The 16,939-nt window shown below is 45.9% G+C and overlaps 1 protein-coding gene across 1 annotated transcript; it reads right to left on the bottom strand.

Moving 5' to 3' along the window:
* Positions 1 to 14: 14 nt before the first annotated feature.
* On the bottom strand, positions 15 to 9,352 carry LOC105476100 (transmembrane protein 97). The gene is made up of 3 exons (XM_011731757.3): positions 9,144 to 9,352; positions 2,581 to 2,725; positions 15 to 1,694 (listed from the first exon to the last, which is right to left on the bottom strand). The coding sequence occupies exons 1-3, from the start codon at positions 9,267 to 9,269 to the stop codon at positions 1,435 to 1,437; spliced, it is 531 nt and encodes a 176-aa protein (XP_011730059.2). The 5' UTR covers positions 9,270 to 9,352; the 3' UTR covers positions 15 to 1,434.
* Positions 9,353 to 16,939: the final 7,587 nt, after the last annotated feature.

Here is a 16,939-nt window from a genome sequence, read left to right as displayed (position 1 = left end):
AACAAACCAGGCAGTGGTCAGCAGCTACCTTTATTTGGATCACACATGTGAGTCAGACAGTACCACTAATCAGACCAATATGGCTTGTGAGCAAAATGGGTGGAAATAGAGGGAACTGACTGGGACCTCTTGTCTAACATCATTTTAAGGTTGGACTTGAGCAGACTTAGAGAAAGCTGATGGAATGCCAAGCATCAACGTGAAGGACCCTCTATGCACACAGTGGATGTTATGCCTGGCTGTAGCCACCTTCCCTTCTGAGAACAAGATGGGAACCACTGAAGTGTATTAAAGGATTAAGTTATCCACTAGGAAGCATACTAGCACACTTCCAGATCAGCCTTGAGATGCTAGACTTCAGATACAGGAACCTGTGTCAGGTGGCTTCTAGAAATGTGGAAGACTAAGATTTAGAAATAGAATAAACTAACTTAAAAACAAACAAACAAAAACCTTCCAGGATGATCTGTTTACAACAGCAACAAAAACATTTTCCAGTTTAATCCATTTCTGACTGAAAGTCATTGTTGGGCTGACCCTTAAGGAAAACTAAGTTTAAACTTCTTTGCATAGTGTTTTTTCTTTTTTCCTTGGGTTAGAGGTGGGGACAAGAAAACATTGATATAGTTTTGAATTAACATTAAAGAGGCAAAATTTCACATTTAAAATGGCCCAAAATGTACTGTTCATTTTGCTGACAGGTGATAACACTCTTGAGAATCAGGTGTGGAGGGTTTAGTCATAATAAGCATATATGCTGTAGGTCAGGTGACTCATGAACATGTCAAACAGGCCATGTTCTTTAGCAGTTTCTGGTCTGGTCCTGCTCTTAGTAATCTTGCGGTGGAACTCAGGCACACAGGTATTTGGTACTACTTCCTTATAACCTAGCCCACACCCCCTTTGCCCACTCTCAAGCTGATCGGTCTGTTCATCCCAGTGCCCTCAGAAGGTGAAGGTTTGGGCTGGGCCCAGTGGTTGACGTCTGTAATCCCAGCACTTAGGGAGACTGAGGTGGGCCGATCACTTGAGCCTAGGTGTTCGAGACCAACCTGGGCAACATGGCAAAACCCCGTCTCCACAAAAAAAAAAAAAAAAAAAATAGCCATACGTGTTGGTACACGCCTGCAGTTCCAGCTACTTGGGAGGCTGAGGAAGATAGCTTGAGCCCAGGAGGCAGAGGTTGCAGTGAGCTGAGATCATGCCACTGCCCTTTACTCCAGCCTGGGCAACAGAGTGAGACTGTCTTTTTTTTTTAAAAAAAAAAAAAAGGTGAGGGTTTGACGTGGTTCCTGACACCATCTTGCTCTTGTGCATTGCTGCCAGTGGTTCAAATGCTGCTGAAGATGTGGATTCTGAGCAGTGTTCCTTGTATTGTATCCAACAAGCAACCACCCTGTAGGCATCTCTACCCTGAGCCAGTGGTTGTTTCCTTCATTTTTTTTTTCTTTTCTCCTCATACTTGTAGTAGGGGCTCCGCAACATGAAAATTAAAAGTATGAACGGGATGAGTAAGTAGGGGGCATAGACAGATATAAGCGTTAACCGTTCATGCAAAGTCTCAGGTCTTTGCCCCTTGAAACCACTGGCTTTGGAGAAATCCTCAAACAGAAATGTGGAGAGTATTGGAATTAAGGTCGTCATGGTGTGAACGGAGTAGATGATTGCAGGAGTTCGAATCCACTTGCAGCTTCCTGAGGTAGTCAGGGGAAAAGAAAAATGGTTAGGTCTGTTCATGACTCAAAGGTGTCCAAGACCTTCCCACTGTCTCTGCCTGCCTGCTTTCTTCTACTCCCTCCTCCCAGTGGACACTCAGAACTGGAAACCTGGATGTGCCACACTGCCCAACATGCAGGTTTATGTGGCAGCTCACTGACAGCTCGCCGAAGAACCAAGAATATAACTCAGAACATAACTCAGCAAAACTCTAGGGCAATAAAACTGCCATTACCTGTTAAAACCTGTGTGGGATAAAATCCCAGGGGAGGGAAATCCCTGCCCCATGGCATCTGTTTGTTCAGTAATTATATATAGGTGAGAGGATCAGGAGGCAGATTCAGTGACCCCAGGGGATGCCAATGGGAAACAAGCATTTTCAGCGGTTCTAGCTTCGTTATCAAGTACACGTGTGTGGTCACCTTTTTAAAAAAGCATTGATTATGAAAACACTAAGAATAATTTTAAAATGAGAAGCACGTTAGGGATTAGCCTGATGCTACAGCTTATAAGTCAGTATGATACTATCCAACACAGAGAAATAAAAGCCAACAAAAAGAGAAATTAATTCTGTTGGGGAACAAAACAAAAGGGAACAAGCTCATCGTTTAAGTGGTCTCAGGTTTCATGTGTATGCAAGGGATTTCTAGACTGAGGCAGCCGTGCAGCCCCACTGACCACAGACATGAACCTGAGCCACACTAATGTCCCTTTACAAGATTTACCCTGGTTATTTCCCCCAGATCCTGTGGCATCCTCCCACAAACTATGGGGACCATCCCCTTCCCTTTGGAGATACTTCCCCAAAAGATTTCTGGGACCTGATTTCTGGGTAAAAATGGGATTTTCCCACCATTTACCAACCTTTGAGGAAGGCATACGTTGCAATGGGAAAGAAAGGCAGCTGAAACACAAGCTCGCAAAACAGAAAGGACTTAAACCAGGCTGGGGGCTCCTGCAGCAGCGGGTCTTTGAACTCCTTAGCATACCACTTCAGCAGGTTTCTAAACTGAAAAAGAAAATGATCATGATGAATTACAGCCACCTGGCCTCAACAGGCTCGGTTCTAGCTCATTTGAAAATACACTGGAGGAGCCTGTCATTAATTAGCACCCCCAACCCCAGCAGCAGATGGCATGTCCAGCTGGCTTTTGTGACACAGCCTAGATGGTCATTTAATAAAAACTTACTATCCCTAACTCAAATGTTCCCTTCTCTGTGAAGTTTTCTTAACTCTTCCAGCCCCTTCTTTGTGCTACCCAGCATCTGTTCATAATTCCAAGATAACACATCCAGATGTGTTGGCCACTGTCAGGAGCAACAATAAGTATCTGGCACTTAGTAGGCACTCAGGGTGTTCGCTGAATGAACAAATGTGACATTTCTGCCAACAATATCATTCTTTGTTTAAAAAAACAAACGTGAAAACCATCCTGACACTTTCCCGTTTGCAATGGCAACTACACACCAAGCTCCAAAGGCCAGATTCCCTCAAATGCAGAAATGAATTTCCCTCTTCTTTTCTGGGGGTGGGGGTGGGAGTGAAAGGGGAAGTAAATCTAACCTCTGTGGCGATGGAATTTTGGACACTTTAATTCCAATATGGCAAACAAGTTCCTTATCATTCTTAACTCGCCTAATTCTAATTTTTGGTTTTTAGGAGACAGAATTTTAGTGGAAGAACAAACTCTGCCCCAAACTACAAACTACCTAGTAGCTTCTTGGTTATGCAGGGCTTTAGCGTCTCAGTTCTAGCTTGGGCCCCACACTTCTAATTACCCTGTCAAATAAAAAGGATGTGGATCCATGCTGACCTGGCTACAGGCAGAGAAAAGAAGCAGAGTTTAAGGCTGCCCATCTTGGGCTTTTATAGGAGCCCAAAGCCTAGTGCTCTTGGCTCTATGTGGACTACTAAACGTCTGTAACATCACATTTTACCTCCTAGATGTGGCATTGTCCTGACACACAGGCCTTCAAAGACAAATCAGTCTTGATACTATGATTAATAAAGGCAACTCCAGGGTAAGAATTTATCTTACAATGGAAAATCCAAGAATATTTTTCCTGTTAATTTTTAATCAAAAGATAAAGGCTCACTATTGTGAAATAGAAGCCCCTCTGCTGCAAGAGCACTTTAAGCAAACATCCAGAAACAAATATCCTGTTAGCATATTTTTGATTTCAGAAAGGCTCTGGCTAGATAACCAATTTATTGACCAAAGGATCTCCAAATTTGTACTTAATTTGAAATTGAAATTCATAAGCACTTTTCTGGATGGGAATGTGGTTTGAATAGGATTGAATTGATAGGAAACACAAAGGCTAAGTCACTGTCCCTCTCCAGGGTTCTATTTCCTCATCTATAAAATAAGCAACTTGGACTAGATGTTTTCTTAAGATCCCTTTTTTGCTTTTTAGATTTTTAAAAATACTGGATGAAACTACCTGCTTTAAAAGATTGACTGTAAAATTATTATTTTTGAGATAGTCTCTGTTGCCCAGGCTGGTGGAGTATGGTGATTTGATCTCGGCCCACTGCAGCTTCAACATCCTGGGCTCAGATGATTCTCTCACCTCAGCTTCCCCAGTAGCTGGGACTACAGGTATGCACCACCAAACTCAGCTAATTTTCTGTAGAGATGGGGTTTTGCCACATTGCCCAGGCTGGTTTTGAACTCCTGGGCTCAAGCGATCCTCTTGCTTCAGCCTCCCAAAGTACTGCGATTACAGGTGTGAGTCACTGCACCTGGCCTGACTGCAAAATGTTAAGAGGCATTCTGGGTCAGGCCCGGTGGCTCATGCCTATAGTCCCAGCACTTTGGGAGGTCAAGGCAGGTGGATCACCTGAGGTCAGGAGTTGGAGACCAGCCTGGCCAATATGGTGAAACCCCGTCTCTACTAAAAATACAAAAATTAGCTGGGTGTGGTGGCTCACGCCTATATTCCCAGCTACTCTGGAGGCTGAAGCAGGAGAATCGCTTGAACCCAGGAGGTGGGAGGTTGCAGTGAGCTGAGATAGAGCCACTGCACTCCAGCCTGGGTGACAGAGCGAGACCCCATCTCAAAAAAAAAAAAAAAAAAAAAAAAGGCATTCTGGCTATTTGAACCTCATTTTCTATTCAATTTGCATACAACCTTTCTGATCCAACTATTTCGTAAATTGAGGCAGACTCGTATAGCACTTTAATTTCTAAGGCCTACAAGATGAGATCAGCGAAATTTAAAAAACCTTATCACCCAGATATCGTAATAATGAATTATTATAATCGTAACCAACCATCTTACACAGTCATATACCTGCCACCTGATGCCAGAATGAGGCTGGGACTAATTGTGAGTAGAAGAGTAGAAAGCCCAGGCACCTGGCAGACAGGTGAGGCGCGTAGGACCTGGGGCAGAGTGCCTGGCTTTAGGCAAGGCCTTTAATCTCCCTACACTTGTGTCCCCATCAATAAAACAGAGCCAATAATAGTGCCTACTTCACTACTGGTAAGATAGTGACTTAATATATGTAGTCTTTAAAATAATGGCTAGCACATAATGATTACTTAATGGAATGTAATTAATACATATTTGGAGATATTCAAGTTTAATCCCATTAAAATCACAGCTAACAACTGGTCATTAAAAATTATTAGCTATGACCTCCCCAAGAAAGGTAATGAAACTGTTTACATTTATACCTGACTCACATTTGACTCAACTCACTCTTGTTATCCATTAAAAGATGCACCTGGCCTGCACACATGGATCTCTAAACCAGGGGTTCCCACTCACCAATCTTGTACTTCTGTAAGTTAGAATGGGAATACAGACTGATTTCAGAGCCAGATGCTCACTTGTTTTTCCTTATTTTTACCAGAAGCAATGTTATCCAGCTGCAAATGATACTACAAAACGCTTCCCATCCTCTCCTTTCCATTTTCGTATCCAAACTAAATTCTTACTGTTTCATAATAAAATAAGAGTTTTCCCAGGCCGGGCACGGTGGCTCACACCTGTAATCCCAGCACTTTGGGAGGCCGAGGCAGGCAGATCGCCTGAGGTCAGGAGTTTGAGACCAGCCTGGCCAACATGGTGAAATGCTGTCTCTAAAAAAAATATGAAAATTAGCCGGGCGTGGTGGCATGCACATGTAATCCCAGCTACTCGGGAGGCTGAGGAAGGAGAATTGCTTGAACCCGAGAAGCAGAGGTTGCAGTGAGCTGAGATCGCACCACTGCATTCCAGCCTGGGCGACAGACACTGTCTCAGAAAAAAAAAAAAGAAAAATTTAAAAAAATAAGAGTTTTTCCAAGCAGTGATTTGGTGCAATCCAAGAAAAAAAAATTTATTTTGCAAATTTCAGCCCAACCACTAGGTGATCTCCTACAGGCTTTTAGCTCTAGGAAAAATTCCTTCTATTTTGGGAAGAAAACAACAGACGTTAAATTTTGGCATTTTTCAAAGAGAATGTGAGAATAATTCAAGGCTTTTATTATTATTTGCCCCATAGAGAAGTAACAAAATCAGCATTTCCTACACCAAAGCAACAAGAATGGAGGCACAGACCTTCCATGCTAGGATGCCCCCGTGCTAATGCCTTCAAACATCATCACACACACAGATACAACACACAACCAGGATGCCCCTGTGCTAATGCCTAACATCACATCTCACACGCAGGTTCTGGCCAGATGCTGCCTGCACTGACCCTTGGGCCTTCTGCAGTAAGTCAGGATTAAAAAAATAAAGCTGATGCTGGGAATGGTCGGTCACTCCTGTAATCTCAGCACTTTGGGAGGCTGGGGCAGGAGGATGGCCTGAGCCCAGAAGACCAGCCTGGGTAACATAGTAAGACATCATCTCTACAAAAAATAAAAAGTTAGCCAGGTGTGCACCTATGGTCCTAGCTACTCAGGAGACAGGTGGGAGGATCTCTTATGCTCAGGAGTTCAAGGCTGTGGTAAGCCATGACTGCATCATAACACTGCAAGCCTGGGTGACAAAGGACCCTGTTTCTTAAAAAAAAGACTGAGGAAATTTTATCAAATTTAAACATTTAAATGGGATCTTTATGATATGATGCTGAGCACCTTTTAAGTGTATTTTGTTAGGGGTGAGCAAGATGGGCTTGTGGGAATGGCACATCCAGGAAGGATAAAGAAACCAACAGCTGTGAAGTCTGGAATGGCTACATGGAGTAGCAGGCTAATTACGAAGTATTAAAAGGTCCTATAACACCAGAGATTGTAAACAGGCAGCCTGCCTGAGTATTGCTGGCCATACAGGTTTCAAAAACCACAGATAGGCCAACACTGTAGTAGATTTTCCTTTCTTTAGGGCAATTAATGGTTACTGCAGAGCTGCGATGACCTCTTCGGTTTTCAGGAAGAGTCTGTACTATCTGGCCCTGTAGTAGGCTGAATAGTGACCCCCAAAGATAAACACATCCTAATCCCTGGAACCTGTGACTGTTACTTTATTTGGCAAAAGGGACTTTGCAGATGTAAATAAGGATTTTGAGATGGGAGATTTTCTGGGTTATCTGGTGCGCCCTGAATGTATGACAAGTGTCTTTATAAAAGCGAAGCAGAGGGAGCTCTGACTACAGAAAGGGTGGCAATGTGATGACCTGAAGCAGAGATTGAAGTGATGTGAACACAAGCCAAGGAACATTGGCAGCCACCAGAAAATGGAAGAGGCAAGAACCAAATTCTCCCCTGGAGCCCTCAGGAGTGAGCCCTGCCTTGATTTGAGCACTGTAAGATTTCATTGTGAACTTCTGGCCTCCAGAACTGTAAACAAATAAATCTGTTAAATCACTATATTTGTGGTAACTACAACAGCAATATGAAAATGAACCCACCCTGTATACGTTTGAGCTTATAATTTAACTCAACTCTCTCAACAGCTGAGGATACAGAGCCCTGACCCGCCCAAGTCACCACCAGTTCTTGGAAGAACCAAGTCCCCAGACCGCACCTTGCCTCATACTACCTACGCTTTTCCCACGCAAAAGGAGGCCAGAGGTCTTCCCGTTGTGTTTGTTCTAGAAGGAAACAAAAGAGTGACTTATGGGAGTGGTGGAACATTCTTGAACCATGGCCTTTTTGGGAGAGTTAGGTCCCTTGAAAAGTCGATGGGAGCTATATTCTCCTTCCAGGAAACAAAGGCATACACATTTTGCACCCATTTTTGGGAGCTCATGACCCTCAGGTAATGAACCTTTCCTCGGCAGAGAAAAAGCATTTAAGGAGAAACAGGGCAAAATAAAATATTCAGGTAGACAAGTCAGTCCTGCCTACAGTTCTAGATAAGTTGCAGAAACAGAACTGAGGACAGGAATCCATGGAAGAAGGTCACAGGGTCCAGATACGAGAAAAAAACCCAACGAACCGGGAAACTAAAACTGTAGCTTGGAAGAAAAAAACAAAGCAATAAAGCAGAGTTTGGGGTTAAAAGAATGCTCTCCAACAACCACGAAATCGGGATTTTCACCTTGTTTTTACTCGGGAGATCATTGTTACTCGAACCCAATATTGAAGAGCCAATCTGAAAAGATGGCAATTTACTCTCGAGCTCTGGAAGTTGCTGGAACCTGACCTTGAAGCAGTGACGATCTGTGAACGCCCCAGCTGCACCAACCAAGGTCCTAAACCTTCAGACAGGTCTGTTTCTACTTGGACTTTTTCTCTGGGATCAGACTGGTATTTTAAAGCCCTTCCAAAAAAAAAAAAGATTAAAGCAAACCTAACATGTGGCTTTAGACACCACTTCATCCAGACTACTTCCCTCAGACACTGACAACCGGCCAGAGGTGGAATCGCGGGAAACCTTAAACCCAGGGAAGGCCGGGCGCGGTGGCTCACGCCTGTAATCCCAGCACTTTGGGAGGCCGAGGCGGGCGGATCACAAGGTCAGGAGATCGAGACCACAGTGAAACCCCGTCTCTACTAAAAATACAAAAAATTAGCCGGGCGCGGTGGCGGGCACCTGTAGTCCCAGCTACTCAGGAGGCTGAGGCAGGAGAATGGCGTGAACCCAGGAGGCGGAGCTTGCAGTGAGCCGAGATCGCGCCACTGCACTCCAACCTGGGCGACAGCGTGAGACTCCGTCTCAAAAAAAAAAAAAAAAAAAAAAAAAAAAAAAAAACCCAGGGAAGAAGTGACTTTAAAGGAAACAAAGCGTTCGCCCCTGCCGCTTGGGAGAAGGGTCTGGGATAGAGACAAAGCCCGAGGAAAACACAGAGCTAAAGTTTTTAGGGTTAGGAGCTGGGGAGGCACGGGCAGGACCCGAGGGAGGTGGCAGGACCGAGGAAGGCGGCAGGACCGAGGGAGGCGGCAGAACTGGCACCCAGGGTGCGCGAGCGCGGAGGAGGTGAAGGCCCTGTGGACGCAGCGCGCGGCAAAGCCTCGGCGGGCCGGGATAAGACGGGCGCCCCTCACCTCGACTGGGTAAAGCTCGCGCGGCAGCACCGCCTGCAGGTCCATGAACAGGGTGATGGGGATATGGCTGAGAAAGTAGATGCCCAGCAGCCACTCCACGCAGCGCCTGGTTGCCGGAACCCCCATCGTCCGTCGGTTGGGCCTGGACCGGCCGACGTGAGAAGAGGTGCCAAGTCCGCGCGCCTTCCCGGACCCACTCGCCTTGGTCGCCGCCCCGCCCCCTCGAGGGCTATGCATGCCGCTCCCATTGGCTGTCGTGAAGAAGAGGCTCGCGGACAGGGGGCGGTATTCCCAGCAGGGCGCATCCATTGGTCCGTATAAGTATAGCGCGTGGAGAAGGCGTCTCGTAAGCCGTTTCCATTGGCCACCGGGAGCGCCGCGTGGGCGTGGCTTAGTCACGTCTTTCGGCGCGCGGCTACTCAGTGCAGATCGCGGATGCAAGGGCGGGCCCTGCGTTTCCGTGCTGGCCCGGTGGTATCCTGGTCTCCGGGCGGCTGCCGGAGGTGCTCCCTTCCATCATGGCTCCGTTCGCTCGCTCTGTTCGTGTACTAGTGACCAGCGCCTGTTCTGGGCCGCGGTGCCCCCGTGCAGTGCGGGCGTCACGGAGCAGGGGTCGCAGAGCGGGGCACGAGCGCCGCGGCGCAGGTTCCCGGCCCAGCCGGGGTTGCGGGTCTGGGGAGGCAGCCGGCCGCGGTGAACAAAGAAGCAGAGGGGAGGACTCGAGGGACGTAGGAGGCAGTAAAATGGACAGGAATCCTCACCGGCTGTGGAGCATGAGGAAAGGTCAAGGATTCGTTCACTCGTTCAGCAAATACTGATGTTCACCTCCACGCTGGGCGTAGGCCTGTCTCGGGGCAGGATCGCCGAGGCTACCATTTGCTAAGAGGGGACACAGGGCAAGGGAGTGCGAGGAAGGAATGCAGCTTGGACTACGTGGACCTTGAGTGGGCTGCAGCGTTGGTTGGAGGAGGCAGTTGGGTGAGCCTGTCTGGAGAGGTAGGCTTGTGAGGCATCCGCCTTTGATGGCGAGCAGAGGGCCTGGGAGAGATCCTGGGGGAGCTCCAGCCTTGGGTCATGGGAGGAGGGGACTGAGATAGGAGCGGACTAGCAGGAGACGATGTCACAGGGAGGGGCAGCCGTGTCAACACTGAGTGATGCCCACCTGTGGCCCTGTGGGGAACAGCTGTGTCGTGGGGGCAGGAGCCAGGGAGTGACAAAGTGGGGAAATGGAGGCAGGAAGTGTAAACACGAAGGGGAGGAGACATGGGGCAGTGGCTGGAGAGAGGCACTCGAGAGTTTATTTTTCAGGTGAGAAAGACTTGAGCTAGTTTAGTTTGGACAATGGGAGAGGTTGCCCCTACTCGAGAAGAGCAGGAAATGCGGCTCAAAGCCCTGGAGGAGGCGGAGAGGATGGAAGGATTGGGGTGGGTTAGGTGGGTGCCCTGCGCTCCACCCAGCTGCCCCTTCCCTTGGGACGCTATGGGCTAGGACAGAGGGATTGTGGCAGTGTTGAAGACCCAGCTGAGGTGAGAGCCGCTGACCCGGAGGCCCCAATCTCTCAGGCTGTGTGCTTTGCATTTCTCTAGTGCGGGGTCTACCCGGAAGAAGGCTGCTGGACCCCTGCAGAGTTTGGGTTCAGAAAGACGAAAGGTGGTTTTGAAGAGTTGAACAAGAGTGATTGAGGTGCTGGAGGTTGCAGTTCAAGCTAGGTAGGGGGAGAGGGAGAGGTGAGGCCAAAGGGGGCTGTAAGACAGTGGAGGAGTGAATGGGTTTGAGGCCTGCTGAGGAACACGTGCCAGCATGATGGGAGTCACTGGGCTGGAAGGGTGGGAGCTTATGAGGAGGGCGTGCAATACCTGAATTCCAGGGGTCAGGTAGAGGTTCTGCCCGTGGGAGTGTGCGACTGAAATGGAGTGGAGGGTAAGGTCTTTGGAGATGACGTCAAGGGAAGGCCACCCAGGGAGACGGTGGCGAAAATGCCACTGCACACGGGGAGTAACTAGAAGGAAGGTAAGCATGAGATGACAGTGGAGGGGAAACTGTGTGGACATGGCCTTGGGGAGCCAGGAGGCTGCTGATCCTGACCTTGAAGAGTGTGAGAACGCGAATAGCCTGTGCTGGAGAGGGCTGTGGGGAAGCTGAGTCCTCAGCTAAGTGCCAGTTACTGGGGGAGGTGACAGTGGAGGGGTTTGGCTGGGGAGGAGGAGGAGCAGGTTGGAAGGAGACACAGGAGGAGAGATGTGGAGGTCCTTGGGTGGGGAGCAGGGGATAAACAGCATGGGCGGCTGAGCATTGTGAGAGCACACAGTTCTGGCGTCCTCTGAGCCTCAGGTCAGCCTTGCCCAGGATCCCAGAGCCGACAGCCAGAGGAAGGCAGGGGTGTTCAGTGCTGTTTGTCCTGCTCCGAGGGGGGAGCCTGTCTCCATGGAGAGAACACTCTACCAGGGGCTTAGGAGGGAGGACTCAGAATTAGCTGCTGCTTTTTTTCCAGGGGAAAAAAAAAAGCCAATGCCTGGGAAACCTTAGGTCACCTGAGGAGAGAGGCCATTTTGTTCACAACATAAATCTTAAAGGCAATTTGCTCTTCAGACTCCACTCTGTTCCCATTCCCCTCGTATTGGTCACTTAGTAGCCATCTTGGTTATCAAATTGACCATTGAGGTATTGCAGGGCTTGTGTTCAAGTAACCCGTGGTGGCTCATACCTGTAATCACTTTGGGAGGTGGAGGCAGGAGGATCCCTTGAGGCCAGGAGTTTAAGACCAGCCTGGGCAACATAGCAAGACCCCATCTCTTAAAAAAAAATTAGTTGGGCATGGTAGCGTGCCTATAGTCCCAGCTACTTAGGAGGCTGAGTTGGGAGGATCCCTTGAGCCCAGGAGTTTGAGGCAGCAGTGAGCTATGATCACTTCACTGCACTCCAGCCTCCGCAACAGTGAGACTCCTCTCAAAGGCCCTAACGTACAGTGGTAGTGATGTGACAATTCGGATATGCCAATGAGAAACCATAAAGTTCCTTTATGTGAAAAAGTAGAGATTTTTGACTTAGGAAAAAATGCTGAGGTTGCTAAGATCTATAGTACAGTAAGATATTTTGAGAGCGATCACATTCACATACCATTTATTACAGTATATTGTTATACTTGTTCTATTTTATTGTTAATGTCTTAACTGTGCTTGATTTGTAAATTAAACTTTATCATAGGTTTGTATGTATAGGAGAAAACAATATGGTTCAGTACTACCTATGGTTTCAGGCCTCCACTGGGGGTCTTGGGACATGTTCTCCCAAGGATAAGGGGGACTTTTGTGTACAGCTCCTCTCTCCCTTCTCCAAACCATTCACTTGAATGAGAACATGAAGGCTGGGCACGATGGTTCACGCCTATAATCCCAGCAGAGGCCAAGGCAGGTGGATTACCTGAGGTCAGGAGTTCCAGACCAGCCTGGCCAACATGGTGAAACCCTATCTCTGCTGAAAATACAAAAGTTAGCCAGCCATAGTGGTGCACACCTCTAGTCCCAGCTGCTCAGGAGACTGAGGCAGGAGAATTGCTTGAACCTGGGAGCAGAAGGTTGCAGTGAGTCGTGATAGTGCGATTGCACTCCAGCCTGGGTGACAGAACAAAACTCTGTCTTCAAAAAAAAAAAAAAAAAGGCTGGGCACGGTGGCTCAGGACTGTAATCCCAGCACTTTAGGAGGCCGAGGTGGGTGGATCACCTGAGGTCAGGAGTTCAAGACCGGCCTGGCCAACATGGTGAAACCCCATCTCTACTAAAAATACAAAAATTAGCCAGGCATGGTGGTGTGCGCCTGTAGTCCCAGCTACACGGGAAGCTGAGGCAGGAGAATCAGTTGAACCTGGGAGGTGGAGGTTGCAGTGAGCCAAGATCGTACCACTGCACTCTAGCCTGAGTGACAGAGCGAGACTGTGTCTCAAAAAACAAACAAACAAACAAAAACAAAACAAACATGAAGAGCTGGGTGGGCCTTTAAAGATAATCTAGGCCTAACACCTCATGAGGAAACTGAGGCTCAGAGAGGTGTTTGTCCCAGGTCACAGAGTGACAAGGCAGGGACTGGAACCCTGGTATCCTAATTGCCCAACCCCAGGCCAAGTCTTCTATTCCTAGGGCAGAGCAACGCCTTCCTGCGCAAGGTCTTCAGACCAAACCCAGGGCCCAGGAGAGGCCTGGCTAGGCTGGCACACTGCACAGCTGGAGAGGCCTGGCAGCACTGCTCCCACCCTCCACCCATTATGGCTTTAAGGGTATGGTGGTACCTTTTAATTTACCTTGGGGTGGGTTAGGTGGGTGCTCTGTGCTCCTCCCAGCTTCCCCTTCCCTTGGGAAGTTATAATTAAGTTCCCTGTAGAACTTAATTATGACTGCTTGCTGGAGGGCAATGGGGCAGGAGGAGTGCGGGCTAGGATTTGTGCAGGAAATGTGGTAAGTGTACTGGTGTCAATGTGACCACTTCTCAAAAAACATCTCATCCAGCCCTGGCAACATAGTGAGACTCCCATCTCTGTAACAAAAATTAGCCGATGTGGTGGTACGCACCTGTAGTCCCAGCTACTCAAAAGGCTGAGGTGGAAGGATGGCTTGAACCCAGGAGTTCAAGGCTGCAGTGAGCCGTGATTACACCACTGCGCTCCTGCCTGGGTAACAGTGCGATCCTGTCTTAAAAAAAAAAAAAAAAAAAAAAAAAAAAAACCCAAATGTCACCTAGCCAAATTTGTTACCTATAAAGATTTTCAAGGCCAAGTACTTTCAGTGGATGGTCCCTCTGTCCAAAAAAATTATGTCCAGCCGTTTGAAATTCCTTTAATGGGGGACCATAGCTCTTAATTTGATGAGGTCAGATAAGTCTTAGAATGCAAATGGCTCTAAGAGAGGTCAACTGAAGAAGGCAACTGTGGAAAGAATGACCCCGTCCTTATGAGAACAATGTTTAGTGCCTTTAAAAAAGTATTTATATTGTGATGAGACAAACACCATTAGCCTAACAGTGGACCTAATGGTGGCAGAAAGGGAATTCTAGCATTGTAACCCCAGCTGTACTTGGAGCCGGCCATGTTGAATTGGCCACTTGCTTCTTTGACAGCAACTGTACAAAGCTCTTTCCTCACCTCCCAGCTTTTGCTTCACTTTCTGTCTACTTAAAATGCACCCACCCTTCTCACCCCACCCCTGCTTGCCTCCCCCATCTCTGTGTATTTTAATATTCGGCTGAAGGCCACCTCCGCTGATTGCCTCTATTTGGTGGCGCTGTTACGTCCTCTGAACCTATCTCTGAAGGTTTGTCCCTTTCCAGTGAGCAACACTGATTGAAGCCCATGTCTCTGGACATATTTCCCACTAGATCATAGATTCCTTGAAAAGTGCAAAAACTATATTTTTCACTGTTTTAAAACTTGCCGTTTTAAAAATTAGGAGCCACAACACCAAGTCAAAAAGAATAAGAAATAAACACTTATCAAAAGTATTTATTATACAAGAAAAATTATGAATACATCTTTCACCTCAGTTCAGCAATTCTAAGTCCTGTCTTCATTAATAATTCACTGTATGACCTCATGCAAATCATGTCGTATTCCTCATTCTTTGTGCCTTTATTTGTAAAATGAGCTTGAATGAGACACTCTTTCATGTCATTTCTTGGTCTAAAATCCCACAAATTTGCAGATTTAAGCTGAATTAAATTTACCCTATTAAAAAGGCTGATTGATTTCTTCAATGTTAACGCAAAAACATAAACACCATCAACTCCCACAAAAGTAAACAATCACAGTAATCACAACAATCACAGTAATTCCTGGTAGTGAAGCACAAAACATTTTCCTCCTACCCCTAAAATAAATGTCTCATCACAATGACACAGACACCAAGTAAAAATAAAATACTAGGTGTCACTGGGGTTAGTGATGACTTTAAACGGAAAACCAAAGACACACCCATGAAAGAAATAATTGGTAAGTTAGGTTTCATTAAAATTTAAAACCCCTGCTCTGCAAAAGACACCGTCAAGAGAAAGAGAAGACAAGACAGTTTGGCAGTTTCTTACAAAGTTAAACCTATTTTTACTATTCAATCCAGCAATCACACTCCTTAGTATTTAACTAAAGGAGCTGAAAATTCATGTCTACACAAAAACTAAAACACTGATATTTACAGCATTCTTTATTCATAATTGCCAAAACTTGGCAACAATTCAGGTGTCCTTCAGTAGGTGAATGGGTAAGTAAACTGTGATATATATACCTGACAGTGGAATATTATTTATCACTAAAAAGAAATGAGCTATCAAGCCAGGAAAAGACATGGAGGAACCTTGGATGCATATTCAAGAATATGTGAAAGAAGCCAATGTGAAAAGGCTCCATAACGATTGGAAACATAGGACATCCTAGAAAAGACCAAACTACGGAAACAGTAAAAAGATCAGTAGTTGCCAGGAATTTGAGGGGAAGAAAGTAAAAGGATGAACAGGTGGACGCCAGGGGTCTTTTTGAGCAGTGAATGCTATAATGATAGATAAATGTCACTATACATTTGTCAAAACGCATAGAACTACACCAAGAGTGAACCTTTCATCTATTGTAGGAAATGTATTATAACAAATGTGCAGGAGGCCGTGTCCTTACTTTCTGCTCAACTTTGCTGTGAACCTAAAACTACTTGAAAAAATAAAGTCTGTTTATCTGTATAAACAACACCAAAGTGAATAATTACAATAAACTCATATTCAGTATTTCTAAAGCACTTCTTCCAAATAGCATGTGTATTTAAAAATTTTTAAACTTTACTAAAAAACTGAATGGTAAACTGAAAACAATGGTTACCTCTAAGAAATGAAACAGAAAGGAGGGTGTTCTTTCAGTTTTTGCTTGTTACAGTGTAGCCTGAACTTTTAAGAATATCTGTTTTACTTTTGTATTATTTGTGTTTAATAGTATATTTTAATAAAAGGGGCCACAATGTACTAAAAAATTAAACACATTGCTAGCACAACCTTTCCTCACCTGTGACCAGGCTGTCAGACTAGATAACATATCTAGAGGTAAGATTAAAGTTCTTATGAAACAAAAAAAAAAATTTTTTTTTTTAATTCTGCCTATGAGTTCGGTCTAACAAAATGTCTCGAGAAAAGCATTTTACAAAAAAATGTCCTTAATGGGCATAATTTTAACAGTGCAAATTACCTTTAAAAGACTGGGCCTGTAATCTCAGCTACTCTGGAGGGTGAGGCAACAGGACTGCTTGGGCCCAAGAGTTTGAAAACAGCCTGGGTAACACAGTGGACAAGAGCAAGGATGTGAAAGAGCTCAGTCTTTACCATGGTTAACTTGAATAAAATAAAAATTGTCTTGTATGAACCAGCCTCTTCTCATTTTATTTACATAGGCAACATGGTGAAACCCTGTCTCTACCGAAAACAAAACAAAACAAAAAACACACCAAAAAGAACAAAAATTAGTCAGGTGTGCTAGTGCACACCTGTAGTCCCAGCTACCTGGGAGGCTGAGGTGGGAGAATAATTGAGCCCAGGAAGTCAGTGAGCCGTGATTGCACCACTGCCCTGTAGCCTGGGTGATAGCAAGACCCTTAGTTATTCTAAATCAACACATTTTTTTTTTAAAGGAATAATCTCTGTAAATATTTTCTCCCAGTCCAGCTTATCAATTTTTTATTTCATATATTGTGCTTTTGGGTTGTCTCTAAGAAAATATTTGTCTAGCCTGTGGTCACAAAGACTTTCTTTTGTATTTTGTCTTCTAGAATATTTCATTTTCA

The sequence above is a fragment of the Macaca nemestrina genome, chromosome 17 (genome assembly GCF_043159975.1).
Source record: "Macaca nemestrina isolate mMacNem1 chromosome 17, mMacNem.hap1, whole genome shotgun sequence".
NCBI classification, from domain to species: domain Eukaryota; kingdom Metazoa; phylum Chordata; class Mammalia; order Primates; family Cercopithecidae; genus Macaca; species Macaca nemestrina.
The sequence above is the reverse complement of the archived record's forward strand: the minus strand, read 5'-3'. Positions and strand labels throughout refer to the sequence as shown.